Source organism: Lutjanus erythropterus, chromosome 11, assembly GCF_056507025.1.
Source record: "Lutjanus erythropterus isolate fLutEry1 chromosome 11, fLutEry1.hap2, whole genome shotgun sequence".
Taxonomy (NCBI): Eukaryota; Metazoa; Chordata; class Actinopteri; order Lutjaniformes; family Lutjanidae; genus Lutjanus; species Lutjanus erythropterus.
The window spans coordinates 25,870,958-25,890,502 of NC_139327.1; the positions used below are offsets into that span (position 1 = coordinate 25,870,958).

The 19,545-nt window shown below is 39.4% G+C and overlaps 1 protein-coding gene across 2 annotated transcripts; it reads left to right on the top strand.

Moving 5' to 3' along the window:
* The first annotated feature begins 2,145 nt into the window (after nucleotides 1–2,145).
* LOC146319232 (organic cation/carnitine transporter 2-like) lies at nucleotides 2,146–15,403 on the top strand. Of its 2 annotated transcripts, none has more exons than XM_084729820.1 (10): nucleotides 2,146–2,672; nucleotides 4,375–4,478; nucleotides 6,392–6,546; nucleotides 6,668–6,839; nucleotides 7,397–7,523; nucleotides 9,627–9,724; nucleotides 11,074–11,288; nucleotides 11,464–11,646; nucleotides 12,919–13,106; nucleotides 14,403–15,403. In XM_084729820.1, exons 1-9 carry the CDS (start codon nucleotides 2,274–2,276, stop codon nucleotides 13,056–13,058), a joined length of 1,593 nt encoding a protein of 530 aa, XP_084585946.1. In that variant the 5' UTR covers nucleotides 2,146–2,273; the 3' UTR covers nucleotides 13,059–13,106; nucleotides 14,403–15,403. The 2 variants fall into 2 exon arrangements, with proteins under 2 accessions (XP_084585946.1, XP_084585945.1); XM_084729819.1 differs by having other exon boundaries at nucleotides 12,919–13,054.
* Nucleotides 15,404–19,545: the final 4,142 nt, after the last annotated feature.

Consider the following 19,545-nt stretch of genomic DNA (forward strand, 5'->3'; position numbering starts at 1 on the left):
AGAGTTCATCTAAGTCTTGTGTGGCAACAAAGTAGGGAGTTCCTGGCAGTGTAGGATGGACAGACTGTGTCACCACTCACTCCCTCCACCACGTAATGATGCACTTTTCCACAAATTAAGTACATAATATTTCTTTTCCAGTTGTGAAAACTACTGAAGCGGAGAGCAAAATAAAAAGGTGCATTGTTTTACACACTGTGATTCATACCTTTACAAGTCACACATAGGAAATGTAAAAGTCTAAATAGCTCTTGGCTATTTACTTTATTCAAATCTGGCCTCTAAATAAGTTAGCAAATAGACCTGGCGCTAAGCTATATACACACTGATATACTTTAATGTAATATGGTGTTTCTCAAACTTTTTCTGACAGGCCCCCACCTTCAGAAGCCTTCAGAAGGTTCACGCCCTCCACCTCACAATATTTATCAATAATTGACAATGATAGAGAAAGCAACTATTGTAAAGGGTCCAAGTTAAAATGTAGTAAAATAAAGGTCAGCACAATTACATCAGCAAATTCTTGTTTGTTTACATCTCCCCCCTGCAGTGACCCTATGCCCCACTAGGGGGGCTCGCCCCACAGTTTCACAACCACAGAATATAACATAATATAATTAAAATTTCAGCCTGTTTTATGTGTCTGATGCAAACAAAGGTTTAACAGCATAAAAAAGCATTTAGGCCAGGTTATATTATTGTTTGTCATTGTATTCCAGCTGCATATGTAAACATTTCAAAATGAACTGTAATAACAGGCCAGGGAATCATTCTGAGATCGCTGGAACCGTGGTCTTCAAATAGAGGTCTGTGAAAAGTTTTCAGATCAAGTCATTTTAAAATTCAATATATAACAGATTTTTTTTCTTTAAAAAAGGCTTTGTAGCTCAATGAATAAAATTTGTAACTTTTGAAACTGTAAACAAGGCAAAACACAACATAAGACGTCAGATGAAAAAGAGATATATGAGATATAAAAATGCCATAAACGATGTAAGACAAAGAAGAAATGACAAGACTAAAAATTACAAAACATGAAACAAAAAAGATGCAGCAAGATGAAATTCAATGATTAAGACATAAAACATGGAGAAAGACGAAGTAAAAGACATAATAAGACAAAAAAGACAACAAGACAACAAAACACGTCAGACAAAAAAAGTCATAACAAGATATACATATATATATATATATATATGACATAACAAGATGTAAAGATGAAAAAGACATAACACTTAAAACTCTGTCTCTTCTTGTCTTTGTATATCTTGTTAAGTCATTTTGGTCTTGCTATGTATTGTTATGCCGGTTTTGTGTTGTTTATTATTATGTTGTTTTAGTCTGGTTACGTCATCTTTGCCTTGTTACATCTTGTTATGTCATATTCATCTTTTTACATCTTTTACATCAGGTTCATCTTATTATGTACTGTTATGTCAGTTTCATCTTATTATGTATTGTTATGTTGTTTTTACATCATTTTCATGTTGTATGTCGCTTTTGTCTTGTTACACCTTGTAAGTTATTTATTGTTATGTTGTCTTTGTCAGGTTACATTGTTGACATCTTATGTTTTTACATCATTTTTGTGTTGTGACATCCTTCTATGTCGTGTGCCTGTTGTCACACCTTTTACATTATTTTTGTCTCATTATGTCTTTTACATTGTTTTCCTTGTTGCTAATGCTTGTTACATTATTTTTGTCTTGTTGCGTATTTTATGTCATTTTCATCTTGTTACGTCCTTTTACGTAATTTTCGTCTCGTTAAATCTTTTTAAGTACTTTTTGCCTTGCATTAAGTAACAAAATGAAAATGTAAGGAGTAAAAAGTACAGATAATTTCGCTAAAATGTAGGGAGTAAAAGTAAAAAGTTGTTGGGAAATACTCAAGTAGAGTACAGATACCTAGAAAATCTACATAGCATCCTAGTATTTGTACTTAGTTACCTCTTATGTCTGGAAACAGCAGGTAAAAATGTCCTTCAGAGGGCTACTTCTTACTTTTATACTTTGAGTACATCTCAGAGCCAAGTTGAATCAGCACTGCTACTTTTAGGAGAGGACAGAATGAATGTACTTTTCCCACCTGTGGTTTTGGTTTAGCCTGCTCTTGGACCTCAGGTTGTGCCTTTAACCAGTTAATTTTGGATGGGTGGGATGGCTTTGTAGGTGAAACAAAAACCACCGCTTTTTAAATACCCACTCCAAAGTCCCCTCACCCGTGTCTGGGTGTGAACTCGTCCCCAGTTTTGCGCGTAACGACAACACGACATGAGCGACTATGAAGATGCAACCGCCTTCCTCGGGGAATGGGGACCTTTCCAGCAGCAGGTGTTTTTCCTGCTCTGTGCGACCATCATCCCGAACGGTTTCACCTCCCTGTCCATCGTGTTCCTGGCCGACACCCCGCCCCACCGCTGCCTCATCCCCGCGCACCTGAACCTGACCGCCGCCTGGAGGAACAGCAGCGCGCCTCTGGAGGAGGACGGCCACAGCGGCGCTCTGGTGCCCAGCAAGTGCTCCAGATACAAACTGGAAGATGTGCTGCGGTTCTCGGACGGAGGTCTGCTGCCTGGAGTTGATGTTAACCTGTCTAATGTGGCGACGGAGAGCTGCTTGGATGGCTGGGAGTACGACCGGAGCGTGTACACTTCTACCATCGTCTCTGAGGTTTGTGTTCCTAAATTTAGAGGAAGCTGCAGCTGCTTGAGTTTACACTGCTGGTGTGGGTCTACAGGAAGCATGCCGAATCAAATGATAATACACTTCTTTTAACTTAAGACTCACTGGGTATAAAGTCACTTTAAACACACCTGTAAGTTGAATAAGCAGGATTTGTCCGAGCTGTTCCTAAACACACCAGAATGTCCCTGGACGTCACATACCAACGTTTTGCGTTGGTAAAATGTCCTGAGATCAGCGAAATAATGAGAAAATATGGAAATACAGGTTAGAGTCTCTGCAGACACAGACACCACCACACACTTCTAATGAGTCATAAGTGATGACTGAAAGTGATTATGTTCATATGAGTCCATACATTGTTTTTAGGGAAATGCTGCAGATTATGCCTTTAATAATTACAGCCAGATACATATTGGTTTGCTGATTGACCCTATATTGGCTTACAGCTACATCAGTATATTAGTATCAGCATACATGTCTGATATTTTTTTTCAGAACAAAATGCAGAGCATTTAATCCTTTTTCTTAATTCAAGTTGTTCTATTTATGTTTTCTTTCATTTATAGTTATTTATACTCATTAAAAAAAAATACAAGTGAAAGCATTGTTTCAGTGCCCTGATCTCCATACCTGCCTACCTACCTACCTTCAGGGCACTGAACATAAATATAGTGGTGATTTCGAAACCAAAACATTTGAGTTTCAGAGACTTTTTTTTGCTGCATTTTGTTGACTTTTAAAAGAATGAACAAATAAACTAATAAGTGCACTGCAACAGCATTTTTATGTCTCTGGTATAAACTAATATTCATCAGTTTTCTTTAGTTCATGTATTTTTTGGCTTGCCCCTAAAAGAAAATTGATGCAGCAGATTTTAAGAAATGCATGCCCTTTTCCCTCAAAATAGTAGGCTTCTGGAGTTGTAGGACTTACAGTACACTCTGTACAGTGCCAGAAACAGGTTGTGGTAAAGAAAAAGGTGTAAAAGTCTCATAAATTGGGAGAAATACAGGACAGTTGTCATCCTGGGAGGAAACAGGGAGGTGGGAATGATAAACATAAGTCCCCTGGGAAAATCAGGAGGGTTGGCAAGTATCTCACTTTAGATTTTATATAAAAAACATTTGGATTTTTTTTTTTTTTGCTGCCTCTGCATGCACTCATGGCTGCAGGGGAATCGCAGCCTCCATACATGGGGCACACGCTCTACTAACTGAGTAATCTGTGTGCTCCACCCATTGTAAACTTTTATAGCGAATGGATTAAATTAAAAACAACAATAACTTGTTAGGGTTATGTTTTTGTTGTTTTTTATGCAGTTTATGACATGGCATTGTTAGATACTTAATTCTGATTGGTCAGTTGCAACCTTCTAAGCTGTTTTAGTTTTTTATTGCAGATGGTTATTATGAAGAACAGGTTGTTCGTGTTGATACAGTTCTGATCATAGACTGGAGGAGCAATAAAATAATTTTTAAATCAGTAGGGATTGGTGTCCTGCATCGCCCTGTCAGGATTTATTTCACAAAAATGTCCTGCTCAAAGTCTGTTATCCCTCACATGCAGGCTGAGTCTGTGTGGACTGTTTTTGTTCCTAAGAAACTGCAGTTTCAGGATTCATTTCTTTTTTTGTGGACCCTGACCTCCTACTGCATGACTCTGTGTGTGTGTTTGTGTGTTTTTGCAGTGGGACTTGGTGTGTGATGACAGCTGGAAGAAGCCACTGACCTCCTCCCTCTTCTTCTGTGGTGTTCTCACTGGCTCCCTCCTCTCAGGACAGCTCTCTGACAGGTTGTGAACAAAAGATGATATTTTAGTTTTTTTTTTTCAAAATGTACATGACACTCACTCAGCACACCTGTCAGTCCCTGCATGCTGTGTGCTAATCCCTACACTCTTAGAAATAAGGTGCTAACTAGAACCATAAAAGGTTCTTCAGCTTTGCCCCATAGGAAAACATTTCCTGATAAAACATTTTATAAAGGTTCCACTTGGAACCCTTTCAGAGAGATCTAGCAAGAATCCAACACAGAAGGTTATACCTAGAACCGCCTGTGAAAGATATCACCAAGACTCAACAAGTCTTTTGAACTGTCAATAAATAGACGTTTTAATTATTTAAAGAGGTTCTACACACTTAAATGTGTTTTTGGAGCTGTAAAATAAATGATATGACCATACTGTGATAAAACAAACTAATACTGGTGGTAATATTAACATTTCCAATTTGATGTTATCAGATTTATAAAAATGAATAATCATTTCATTGGCTGAAAATGGCTCAACACTGTTTTAATATAAATACAAGAATGTTAGCACCTTTTAATCAGGTGTGCGGCTCACCTCACTGAGAAATACCTGCCTCACTCATCCCCACCCCTGCCTCCCCTTTTAACCTCTTGCCAACTTTTTTAACAATTAACAGCGTTCGTTAGTTAAGTTCATGGGGGTAAAGTTACACTTTAAATGTGAAGATTCTGTTTAACTTGACCTAAACCAGGTCCAGCTCCAGCAACAGGCTCAAAAAAACTTTTTATTGTGTCTGTATTGTTTTCAGTGGAAGCCAAACGAATAGAAAAAGCAGAATTTCAAATCGTTAGGTACTTCTGACTGTCTTAAATGAAGAAATAGATGCAATATGTGAAGAGTGAAAATCAAGCAGCAGCATTAAACATTCTAGGTTTTTCTAGGGCTACGTGTGGGGCTTTTCCATTGGCTGTTTTGGCTTTGCCAAGTCAAACCTCTCACCCTCGCCCTAGCGTGAATGCCCCAGTGGCCCAGATGTTGTAATCAGTAAAGTGGGATAGATGACAGCTCATAAAATCAGCGCAGTTTGTCAGTATTTTGATGTAGAAAGTGAAAATAAAGATGAATGTAGGCTGTGTCAGAATAAACTGGTATTTAACCACTCGACTGGAGCAATGTGTAACCACATTCAGCACAGACACAGAGCAGAGCAGGCTGCTGCTGCTAGCACTGCTAACATTAGCCCACTATGTGGCAAGCTGGCAGCTAACATCAGCGCCGGATGAACAATGTCGTTTACCAGAAGAAACTGTGATCCAGTTGGGTCTGAGAAGTTGAAGCATGTAGTGAGCTGTCATAATGCACAGCACAAAGTACAGTTTGGTCATTGAAAAATGTGATTAACAGCTTCAGATGGCTTTTAATACCCACAGTATGTTTTGGCCAGTGTTTAACATCATCAGTTGATAAACTGTGCTCAATTTTTACCTGCTTTCTGAATGTTTTCTAACTGTTGGACTAGTTGACTGGTCTAACTTAAAATTTGCATTTAATCGACAGGAAAATTAGTCTCCAGGAACATTCTTACTCCAAACGTTAGCATCCACAAAATAGGATGGAAATGAGGTCATAGTGATGTTGACCTTTTACCTTTGACCTAATCAGTTCATCCTTGAGTCCAAGTGGTCATTCATGCCAAGAAATTCCCTCAAGGTGTTCCTGAGATTATCACGTTCGTAAGAATCGGATGACCTGAAAACATAAAGCCTCTGGCGCGCTCGCTTCACTCACTTTAGTTCTTGTTAAGTCTCAGCTACCATCTGAGAAGGTCAGGTCAGGTGGGTCATGTACAGCTGCTGTTAATGATCATTCTGAACAGTCAGTGTTGGCTGAGCCTGGTTGACATCTGCACAGCGTGCTTACTTGGTCATTTACCTGAGCTTTTGTATCACTTCCAGGTTTGGGAGAAAAATAGTGTTATTTGTCACCATGGCGGTCCAGACAGTGTTCACATTCATCCAGGTCTTCTCTCCATCCTGGGCCATGTTCTGCGCAGTCCACTTTGTTGTCGGGGTTGGAATAATCTCCAATTATGTGGCTGCGTTTGTGCTAGGTACTTTTGCTCTCCTCTACTTATTGATTCTCATATTTATTTAGTTGCTAGCGTTTTCATGATAATGCAAATGACTGTACAACGAATAGCTTTGTTCTGAATCCCCTCTTTTCTCTTTAAGGAACAGAGATATTAGGCCCACGGGTTCGGACAATCTTCTCCACTGCGGGTGTGTCTCTTTTCTTTGGCGCGGGCTACATGCTGCTGCCGCTGTTCGCTTTCTTCATCAGAGGCTGGAGGATGCTTCTCCTCGGCCTCACCCTGCCTGGCTTTCTGTTTGTGCCTCTCTGGTGGTAGGTGGGTGTGTGTCTGTCTGTGTGAGGTATTTTTTTTAGTTGATATTATGCATGTAGCCATCTGTGATGGTGGCTGATTGCATATTGTCAAGAATAGTCTTTTTATGCCCTGCTGGTTGCGGTGCTTTCAGCAGATTCAGGCAGGGAATCTGAGTGGGTGGCAACTATTTTTATATTTATGAATTCTTGAATACTAAATGCAGGCAAGTTATGAAGCTATATGCAAGCCAGTTTAACAAGGTATTTGAACTTATTTTGCAAAAAACATATCAGACACCATTTATTACTTCTTGCAGAGCATTTTCTTATTGCAAACTGTTTCATATGAATAAATAAGTATGAATTGATTGCACTTCCACGGTATGTGTTGCCAGTTTAACCACAACAGCACCAACCTATAGCGGCTTTCTAATGGCTGTACAGCTCAGGTAGCTTTTACTTTTATGGAGGCACTCATTTGAGCCTTATAAGTAATTAAACTTTTGCTGTACATGTTTTCCTCCGTTCTGGAGGATTATTGAACCTCTGTGCCTCTTTGTTTTGTAATGAGGCAGGTTTGTCCCTGAGTCTCCTCGGTGGTTGCTCTCTCAGGGAAGAGCAGAAGAGGCCGAGGCCATAATGAAAGATGCTGCTAAGAAGAACAAAATTGAGCCTCCGCCCGTCATCTTTGCTTCTTTGCAGGTGAGATCTCATACAAAAACTTGCTTCTGTCAGTGCGAGGTCTCTTATGAAAACCAGGTGTAGGTGTACTATATGATCACTGCATACATAGTAATTGAGTAACTAGTTGTTGAAGTTATTTGGAGAAGGAAGGGGGTGTTAAATTTGTCTTTGTCTCCCATATAGCTTCCAGTGACTGCTTCTCAGACTTAAGTTCATCATATTTGCATTTTACACTGCACAGATCACAACATATTGTTTTTAACATATTTTTGAGAAAGCAAATGTGCCTCCTTTTATCAGTTTTACTTGTAAATGTGTCTTTATCTTCAAAACTAATTGCCTTTTCTTGAAACTGGGTTCAACATTTTGTGCATGCATACAAAAACTGGACTGCTGAGTTTAGTCTATAGCTTGGATGGGATATAAATCGGATGTAAATTAAGTTTCATATATGATTTAAAGTGAGGTTGATTGAAAAACCAACACTTTCTGACCCATGCAGAGAGTCAGTTGTCCAGGACAAGGACCGAAAAGTCCAGGACATTATGTGCTTGAAGGTTCTTTATTGTAAGAAATGGCACCTTCAGGTGTGAAAATTTTCCTGCCATACTAATCTTGCACTCTGACACTCATTGGTTTGAACAGTTAAATTTTACATATTGTTCCTTAATGACAAAAAAGTACAAAAAGTTTTGGAATTGGTCCAGTAGATTGCCAATTGTAGTTGCTGGTTTACTGCTGTCCCCCACTGTAAACGTTTTAAAGGCGGATGCTGTGAAATGTAGTGTTTTACAAGAGTGTAAATAAATGTTTTATTACATGTTCATGTTCTGGTGAGCCTGATTGCAGTTTTCTTGTAGATTAGCTTTCTCTTGGCGCATTTACCTCATAGAAGAGAGTGAACCTTTTCAGGGTCACTGCACCTGAGTGAACAACACTCATGTGCAATGAACCCTGAATTGCAGCTGGCAGAGACTTTGCCAAGATTTATCCAACAGATTTGCTTCTGTTGATGGAATTATTTACCAAAATGTCCAATCTTCAATCATGAGACAGGTTTTCCTGTGAAACTTCAATCAGCATGAGGGGGAGAAGACAATGACTGAATTTTCATTTCTAGATGAACTATTCCTTAAAATGTTGTGTCAAAATTTAGGAACTGGACAGTCCTTTCACTTCACCCTCCTATCCAGCTGTTCTCTCTGACACATGACCTTTGACCTGTGAAGTTTACTCTAGAAACAAAACTGAGACATAAACTCTGTGCAGACACGTTGTCCTGCACGTTCCTCATTGACAGACAATCCACTCTCGAAGGGGAGGGAAAATATTGGTTGTCAAATCAATCTCACGTTCAATCAAAACCTAACTTACAGAGCCATCCAGTTCAAGCTATAGAGTTCACTTAACAGTCCAGGTTATGTATGCAAGTCAAAATTGTTGTCAAATTCTTATTTAGGAACACTTTTATCTCAGTTCAGCTCACACCTGGAGGGGATTATGCAGTCGTTTGTGTGTTTGTGGATTTGCGTGACCAATGGACTTGAAGCTTGTCTGCAGCTAATCTCACATACTGCTGGACCGATCAGCTTAATATTTTTGTACACATCCATGACTTTACGCTGAAGGACCTCTGTGATTCACAATTTTTGAAAAACTTCCACGAAAAATCTCAGGAATGCCATTTTTGTTATCATCAGAAACTTTTTCTTCTTCTTTGAGGTAACATTCGACTCTGAGCATCACCCTCTAATGGATGTATTTCTTAAAGGAGTAATATGTAACAAGTACACATCCAAAAATGAGTACTGCAGTCCACATTGTGAGTTGGAGCCATAGACTGTAGACTGACGGCCAGACCAAATATCATGGAGTTGGTGCTCAGTGGCTTGTTTTAAGTATTTTTGGCCCCTTCATTTTCATTGCACATTGAACTTTTGCTTCCATTAATCCGCATCCTAGTGTTTGGGTACTATTCAGTATGTGTGGACACGTGTACATGCATGTGTTCACTCAGCAAGTGGCCATGCATTCACGAGCTTGTCTCTAATGAAATTATTTCCAGACTGATGGCTCTGCCTGCTAAGTGTTTGTTGTTCCACGTGTTCTACCGCTCCGCAGACAGAACTTCAATCTGAGAAGAGGAAGGCCCACAACATCTGTGACCTGCTCCGTTCCCCAAACATCCGCTGGATCTCTGTCACGCTGTGGCTGGTCTGGTGAGTCCCCGCTGTCCCACCTGACCTCCACATTCAGTACAGCGACCCTGCACGCACAATGACGCACACGCCTGAGCACACACATGCAGACATATACCGTACACACACGCTGTTACGCTTTTACAAACACACATACATGCAAGCACAGTCTCAGACTGCTCATGCATCACCTTCGACCACATGCCAGTCCATTTCACTAACAACAAATAATGACCTGTCAGGTGCTGTGAAGCCTGCAATGAAGATCAAAATCAGGTTTTACGTAACTGCACAGTATGTCTGTACTTTTCCTATGCTCACTTCCTTGCTGAGTCTGAAAACAGATGCAGTTTAATTTTTGTTTGATTTAGAAACAGGAAAAAAAAAAGTTGTGAGCTAATCATAGCAGGTGGATAAGCTTTAGGTTTCACAGACAAGTCTTAAGCCTAGTCCCAGACTGAAATGCCAGTTTTGGCTGTTTTAACTCAAAGTGACTTGAACAGATTTGTTGTAAAGGTGCAATATTAAACACCCAAGAGTTCAACAATGAGTCCAAATCACAAGCCGGAGTCATGGAAATATATCGGCTATAGAATAGGTTGAATTACTATTTCATATACAACCCCAATTCCAAAAAAAGTTGGGGTGCTGTGTAAAACATAAATAAAAACAGAATGCAATGATTTACAAATTCTTTCCAACCTATATTCACTTGAATACAGTGCATTCAACAGCAATGTCTCTTTCTAGAAATCACAACCCAGTTAAGCAAGATAATCCACAGACCTTGTTGTGAGCAGTTTCATGTAAGATCTTTTTAGTAGAAGACAGTTCCAGCAGATCGTAAATGTGCAATGACTAGTCAACTATTAGCTTTAACTAAGGACTGCAAGTTGACTAGGAAAATCTTTAGCCAGCGTAGACCTACCAGGACTCTATAGTCACAGACTAACAAAGCCAAATTCAAAGGTAGAATAAGTAGGATTTGTCTGAGCTGTTCTTAAACGCACAAGAAAGATAGTTGATAGTGAATGTCATTCCCAGGTCGTCTAATGTAGATGCTTTTTGGTTGGTTAGAAAATAATAAAATACAGGCAGAGGGCAGGGCAGAAGATACCACCAAACACTTCTAGTGGGTCATACATGATGATTGACAAGAATAATTTTTATATTAGTCATTATAAAGTCTTGATAATTTGTAGGACAATACTGCATAATATGCCTTTAGGGCTAGTTTAACTAGTATAGATTAAGGCCGACTCCTGGCTCAATCTAAGCTCGGTCGGTTTCTGTTGCGTCATCCCATAGAGCTACACAGGATAATAAATACCCTGCACTTTGACATTTATGCTTAACAATTATCTCCACAGGAGCACCCTGACCATCGGCTACTTCGCTCTTTCCCTGAACACGGCGAACCTTCACGGTAACTCATACTTCAACTGTTTCCTGTCAGCTTTGGTAGAGATGCCAGCCTACACTCTGTCATGGGTTGCATTTCGCTGGTGTTCCAGACGACTGAGTCTTTTTTCAACCCTCTTTCTGGGAGGATTGTTTCTACTCTTTATACAGCTCATACCAGCAGGTATGACACTTCAATAGCCAACTCTTTAACACTCAATTAATATAGCCTTGATTGCTGTTTGTTTATATAAGATATATCATTCTATTATTCTGTATAATATTCTAAGTTTTGTTTACTTTCTTACATACAATAACTCACATTTAACCTTAACATTTTGATGCTTTTGTCCCTCTAGATCTGGTTTATTTAGCCATAACACTTGAGATGATGGGGAAGTTTGCCGTGACGACAGCATTTGCTATCGTGTACGCATACACAGCAGAACTCTACCCAACCGTTCTAAGGAATACTGCTTTGGGCGCCTGCTCCATGGCTGCCAGAATAGGCAGCATCACTGCCCCGTACTTCATATACTTAAGTAAGGATGCTCTTACCTCTGCCTGAAGTTCAGTAAGTTCACTCACCTTAAAGGTTGTGCTAATTTCCAGCTCTATATTTTCATTCTGGGACTTCACTAGAGTAACTAGGCATGATTCAGTTCAAAAACATTATTTTATACTGGTGGGCTGAAACAAGCTGTTTTAGTTCCTGTCTCTTTAAGGCCCCCTTCCCTCAAAGCCCACTTTCTTCTGATTGGTCAGCTTCCTAGAAGCCTGCCAAGGGGCAGGACCCCCTGATGGCGAACACGACTTACCAGAGTACTGGCTGCCAATCCTCAGTGTGGCTACTCTTCTGGCCACCAGCCAAAGTAGTAGCCGTTAATACTACTTAAATGATCTTAAAGGTGTAATATCCAATTTAATGGAACTTATGCTCAAAAATACATTTAAAAAACTTAAAAGCAGTGTCTCTTTCGAGAAATGATGACCCGGTTACTCAAGATAATCCATAGACCTTGTTATGAGCAGTGCAAGTGTGCACTCAGCCATTAATATTTATGTCCTGTCATGTTATGAGCATGAGCCTCTCATCAGTGAGTAGATGCACACTTCCTTCTGAGTGGCAGTACAATTGGTGGGTGTAGTTTGCCAGAAAGAAAATATTTTCTGCTCATTATGTCTTCAAAGACATATACTGTATATGTTGCGTTTTTCTGTATATTTGTTTGGCGCATTGAGCACCACAAGCCGAGTGCCATCTAGCTCCATAATATTTGCGAGAAGGCAGACATCTCTATGGCCAATATCTCCAAAATTCAGAAACTTTTTCTCTGAATTGATTAGATAATTTCTCATGAAAATTTTTTACATTAAAAATGATCTCTAATTCTCTAATTAATCAAGTGAATGCAATAAGCTTCTGTACTACAGATAAGAGGAAACGTATGTGTATTTTTGATTTGGGGGTGAACTGTCCTTTTCTCTCCCAACTTGCACTTGCACTTGCACTGACAAAGTGAGAAACAGAGGCCGACAACAAGCAGCTGGTGCCTCTACAGAAACAAAACTCCCTAGAACATGAACATAAAAGCAGGCTTGATTAGCACTCAGATCAGATAGACCAGTCTGCTGAAAAACCCAATGCTTTCAGTTAAAATTTAGAAGTTTCTTTTAGGATTTAGTGCAGTGGGTTTAAACTCATGCAGCCAAATCAAACTTGTTTAAGTCCAGCTTTTGTTTTTAACCACTCTACGGTACGGTTGTAGCCGGGGTTGTTTTTCACTTTCTCTTTCTTTGATGTGTTGCCACAGGAAGCTATTCCATTTCACTGCCTTACATCCTGATGGGAAGCCTCACAGTTCTGTCGGGGTTGCTGAGTCTCCTGCTGCCTGAGAGCTATGGAATGCCTCTGCCTGACACCATCACTCACATGCAACACTTCAACGGGTAAGACTACACCTCCCCGTCATGAAGAGTCCAGAGACCAGCGATGTTACAGGTTAGGACCGCTCACTGTTGTTGATTTCCGCTTTGTTTGGTAAGTTTATCTGTTTTTTGCGGGTCATTAAAGCTGCAGTATATTAAGAGCCATTTGAAGCCATTAGTCACAGTATACAATCGCCAAATCGTACTTTAAATGCCGCTGAAAATACATGCTGATACAGATATAGCTTTGAGAGGCAATATTGGGCCAATAAAATCTTTGTCCATGATGGGAAAATTTGGCCAATCATAGGTTGATAATTATTGAATCTCATTTGCAGCCACCAACTGAAAGCCTTGGCCTTTCTCCAGAATCACTTGACCCTTCACTAAGCCCCGCCCTCCTTTAGTTATTGTTGTCAAGTGATAATGGTGGCATATTTAACATCGAAATTTGGTAATTTCTGAAACATTAGGTCTTCGATTCCAAGGAGGAGTTTACAAAAGCTAGTTGATGACCGTGGATTTTGTTGGCTAAAATGAAAACTCTCGCTAGCAGATTTCAAAAGTGTAGCTAGCTAATTTAAGCTAATGCTAATTCATAAACTCCTTAAGTAAGTCTGTCTCCACTTACTTTTTAATGTTTCCATCTGACACATTTTAAAACAAAACCCCTGTGAAATGGTCTTGAATATGTGAAGATACTGAATGGCTGTGCACATGATGAGGCTAAAGCTATAGCACAGAAAACACTGGTCGGACGTTCAAATATGACCCGCATACGTTAGACAACAATACGCTCATTAATGTTGTAAAAGGAAGCACAGGCATTAGATTAGGTAGAGCTATCTAACTCAAACTAGGTAATGTTACTGCAGACAATTAGCTAGTTAGCTGGACATGCTAACATTTGCAGCTCACGTTAGAGCAGATAAAGACAAAGTTTATCCATTCCTGATTCTTGTACTCATGTTTTATGTTTAAGGTACTTCAAAAAAGACACTACCCTCCAAACTCATGAGACAGAGTATTGCTTTTAGAGCCAAACGCACAAGGAATCAACATAGAGAGAAATGCAAAGCTTGATGATTGGGTAGGTGCTTTTCAGAGAAGGGTAACTAGATAAAGTTAAACAACACACTATAAGTAACCCAGCTGGACATAAAGGAGTAATTTTACACGTTTTTTGAAATGAGCTTCTTTACCTCCTTGCTGACAGTTTGATGAGAAGATTGATTCCGCTTTGTTTTTTTTTGTATGGCTTAAACAATCAAATCTTTAGCTGCCTGCTAAGTTCACCTTCATCAAGTTTAAAAACAGGCCTGGACAGCACTGTGAATCATTACTGTTGTTACTGTGTTTTTTGCACTAGATGTTGTCAGAAGACGCCGTATACACTCACACAGACAGAGGAAAAGGAAAACACCAGTGAAAGGAAGTCACAGGTCGTCTCTTGAACAAGGAGCAGCACTGATATCCGGCTTGGGCTGGACAAACATCACGTCTTTGTCCTCGCTGTCACTGGATTTGTGGGAATGATGTGACTTCAGCCAGACCGTGACAGTTATTCCAGTAATGTAATGGTGCCTTCAGATATCTTCACAAACCTGTAGTAATGTTTTCTCTTTGAAAGTGTCTTAATGCTGTGAAACGAAAAGTGTAAGCATCATAAACCATGTGTTTATACATTCTCTATACCAATGCGAATATTACCATACTAGTATAGTAACCGTATATATATACATAAAACAGTTTCTTATATTCCAATATCATTTCAATCATAAACAGTAGCCACATTGGGGTTTTATTTATACAAATGCACATTTAGCTTCACATTTAAAATAACTGCATATTTTTTGTCACTGTTTTGTATCAGTCGTTGAGATTGAAGTTAAAATGCACAAAGGCACAATTTAATTATTTAAATCAGTGTTTTCCAAACTTTTTTTCTGGGTACCCACTTTTTAAAAATGACCGACAGTCATTCACAAAAGGGAAGTCTTGAGAAGAGTTAATTTGTGCACAGATGAAATTCCTGACCATTTCCACTTCACCTTATTATCTTTGCATGTTATTATGAACATAACCTAATATGTTAGCTCATTTATAAATGAGAATTAAATGTATATAGATTGAGTTAACAGGCCATCTCATTGTTTTAATTTACTCTCACCAGGAAAACAATGCAGGAATTTTTATGCTACTTTATAGACTATAGATTTTTAAACACTTTATAAAATGTGTGAACCAGAAATTTGCTGATTTTCTCCCGTAGACTTTTATTTATTTGGTAACCCAAATAAAATTTTATATGATGGGAATGTCAAACTTTAATTCTTTTGATTTCACTTCTTACAAAAAGGTCATGTACTGTCATTAAATCATTTTCTGATAGAAATTTTGAATAGTAAGAATAGTAAATAATAGGAATAGTACAATATTTATTAATAAGTCATTCATGTAAATAATGATATAGAGCTGACTTCTGAAAAGCACCACTGGTCCTACATGTTTTTTTAAGTGATAAATGGGCACTTTATGCTGTTGGGACAAAAGACAAAGAAACAAACAAAACATCATGTGCTTCAATGTTCAGCATATAGGAAAACTAAAAAAAATGCAGTGTTTGAGTATTTTTTTGCAACTACCTGGTTACATTAAAAGAATTATCCTTAACTTTTTGGTTGCTGTTATTTTTGTTGCCATTTTCTTGCCTGAACACCCAGAATTATGCACTGTAGGTCTGTGTAGGGAAAAGTCTCAGTTACACACTAAAAACAGTATACTGTATTTTACACACTTTTCAGTAGCAACAGGTGGTTTAAGTACAGTAACTGGGTAGTAGTTTGTTGAGCCGTGGTGACTGTAGTTTGTCATGCAAAGACACACAAGCCCAAGTCATGTGACTCAAGTTCACACCTCTGAGAGTTGCTGAGTCAGGCTTGAATTCGACTTTAGACTCGACAAAATCAAAAACAACTCTTAACTTGGCTTCGCCTATTACAGCTAAACAGTACACTGGAACATGTTTCTAAAAACATTTTAGGTGAGAAATAGGCAATGTAATATCAGAATCTTGATTCCTATTTGATCAACACTCTCTAATTTTACAGTTCAATCTGAGTTTTGTGAGCCCTGTGTGTTGCGCTGGACGGACTTACTGAGTTTGTTTGTTTGTAAATGTTCAATAATGTTCCGTGGTTGTTCTTTGGAAAGTTGCATATTAGCCTGCACACACACACACACAGAGTACAAGAGCTTAACTATGTTATTCATTCTGTCCCTGGTAGGCTTTTATTTTTGAACCATTCCAACATTTGAGCAACTGCATGATGAAAGAGCTTCCAACTTTTTTTTTTTTCTGTTAACCAAATGCTCAGTGCCCTAAACCCACTTACCAAATCATTTACTCTTTTGGCAAAACTTTAAACACATTTTTACTTGCTAGTTTCTGTTGCCTGCGCTTACCATTTCGCAACATAACTAGAACACAACAACAGTCATCATTTACACACAGCAACTCAAAATTTACACTTGTTCCTAATGATAAGAATTAGTTTTTCACCATTGTTTACACACTAAAATTGGAACCTGAAATGCAGTCACTGAAATCTTTCCAGTTTTTTTGTTGCAACTTTTTTAAAAGCGTGTTGCAGGCATCAAATTCAAAATGAGTGTATATTTACAAAAAATAATACAGTCAACAGTTTGGGCATTAAATATCTTTGGTGCTCAGACTGGACACTCACCACACCAGGTACATAATGACAGTTGTGTTTCTAATGTTTCTTGTCTTCAGCAAGTTGAGGACATTAAGGTGTTCCTTACAGTGTGTCTTTGTCTCATCAGCCTATAAAATACAAAAACCTCAGTCTCATCAGCAACTGGATGGATTGCCAAGAACTTTGGTACAGACATTCATGTTCCCTGCAGGATGAACAGACAGTGTGTATCCTCAAGCATGCACATTGGCTCCTGTGTGTGATCCTGCATGATTTAAGTCAAAGCAGACTTACATGTGCACCGTAATGTTGAAAGATAACCTCTGGAGCCTCAACTTTGTTCCACTTCGCAGCCTTTCTCAGGATGGCCTCAGCCTCCTCCACTCGTCCCTGAGAGGTAATCCACCGAAGAGACCCTGGGATGAACCTGCCTCAGTGTTCAACAGAGAAACAGACAAGATCAAGTTCAGGGTAAATACACCATGAATACATTTTCTTGTAATGACTACAACCTACCACCAGAGGGGGAGGCATTGCAAGCCATTGCCAACAGGAGAGACTTCCAGTCTCCTAAAACGTAAGCAAGGAGAGGTGGAATCGTGTAGCCAACTCTCTCTCTCTCTCTCTCTCTCTCTCTCTCTCTCTCTCTCTCTCTCTCTCTCTCAGTTCACAGAATTCTTTTGAGGCATGTAAATATCTTTTTTAAATAGATTTTTTTCTTGCAAAAGGCCTTTTGTAATGACGATTTGTCTGCAGCAGGTTCATCTGTGTTTTAGTAACCTACTTCAGCAACATGTACAGCGCATGGACAGGTCGACGGCCAAGACCCTGACAGACTGAAAAGCCTCTTTTCTCACTCTCTTAAGAACATTCAGTTCAAGTTCAGGTATGGTGGGTGTGGGTCTTAAAAAACCTGCCAAATATATTAATTTGCAATAATCTTAAGTCCCACTGCTTATCTACTGGGATTTTCACGCACAACCATCTCTAGGGTTTACAGAGGATGGTCCGAAAAAGAGAAAATGTCCAGCGAGCGGCAGTTCTCTGGGTAAAAATGCCTTGTTGGTTGCTTGCTAGTTTGAGATGATAGAAAGGCAACAGTTAGTCAAATAACGACTTGTTACAGCCAAGGTATGCAGAAGACCATCTCTGAATACACAACACATTGGATCTTGAAGCAGATGGGCTACAGCAGCAGAAGACCACACCAGGTGCCACTCCTGTCAGCTAAGAACAGGAAACTGAGGCTACAATTCACACACAGACTCAGCAAAATCGGACAATAGAAGATTGGAAAAACGTTGCCTGGTCTCATGAGTTTCGATTTCTGTTGCAACTGACAAGGAATAATAAAGTTGTAGAAGAAGGTGGGCTTGTTAATACACAGCCTTGTTCGGGCTAGGATTCTGATCAAGTGTGAGAGAGAGAGAGAGAATGACAGAGAACGCGGAAGAGGAGAGTCCTGCTTTCACATGCTTTGGCCTGCTCTGCCCACACCTGTGATATTGTCTAATGGGCTGACTTGAACCCATTAGCAAGAATGCAAGTAAGTTAAAGCTGCAAGCAGCAGCAATGGGCACTCACAGCCCCATGCCTGTCAGGGCATGCTGCAGCCACAACCCTGTCATAGATGTGTTCAGGCTGGGACTCTGATCAATCGTGTGAAGTCTGGTGTGGATCAGACCATTTACACCAAAGTTATAGCAATTTTGTGTTTAACGGCGAGATCAAAATTCGCAATGCCACAGCCAAGCCCTTCAACAATAGATAAATATTTTAATAACTTTTGATCACCAAGTAGTCTGGATGGCCCCCACCAATTTTGAAGTCATTATGATGAATTCTGTAGAAGTTTGTTAAAATACAACATATGGAAAATGCTAAAGTCAAGGAGTAAATTCAAAATGGCTGACTTCTGTTTGGTTTTTGACTTCTTTGTGCATCTGGGCATGATACATATCTGTCCTGACTTTCCTGCACATGGGGGCTGTTGTTTAGAGGGTGTGGCCAAGCCATTTGGCCATGTACACGTCACATGAACTTTTTCACCATGACTAATGCATGTACCAAGTTTCATGTGCCATTGAGCACATTTAGCCCCTCAACAATGCAACTGAAGATCGTGGAGTAGAAGCAGAAAAATAATAATAATCAAAGCAAATCCAATAGGGTCCTTGCACTGTTTGGTGCTCGGACCCTACTAAACAAACAACAAGGACCACAAAGATCATTTTAATTATATATTATATCTTAAAACAGAAAATAAGATAACAGAAAATATCTTGTCTTTGTGCTGTATTCAGCTGAATATAGGTCAAAAAGTTTTTCCAAGTCATTCTGTTTTTATTTACAAAGCATCCCAACTTCTTCGCAACGGGTTTGTACACATACACACTCACCTTAGAAACTATGGTAGATTGGTAGATGTCTTTGCTGTAGCTCCATCCATCCACACATCCCTCCTCCAGGTCTGTGAGGTTGACGTCTCTGTCAGGAATGAGTCCCTGAGCAGAGAGATTTCTGACCACATCCAGCCTGTACTTGCTGCATCTGCTCAGCTCCTGTTTCCCATTCACCACCTCACAGTCACAAAGACACAAACCTTATTGGTAACATTTCTTTTGCAAATAATCTACCTCAGTATTATGCATGGTGCACCACGGTACAAGGAAATGTGATGAAATTATGATGCAACAATATGGCGTTCACAGCTGTGCTCTTGCAGTACCCAGAATGTAGCCACACTGCTTTATCAGCTATACATAAAACAGGTCAAACAGAAATTACACACTA

Coding starts and splice junctions, on each gene's coding strand:
- LOC146319232 (XM_084729819.1), top strand. CDS start 2,274: ATGAGCGACTATGAAGATGCAACCGCCTTCCTCGGGGAATGGGGACCT. Junction 2,673..4,374: donor CTTCTACCATCGTCTCTGAG/GTTTGTGTTCCT, acceptor GTGTTTTTGCAG/TGGGACTTGGTGTGTGATGA. Junction 11,647..12,918: donor CCCGTACTTCATATACTTAA/GTAAGGATGCTC, acceptor GTGTTGCCACAG/GAAGCTATTCCATTTCACTG.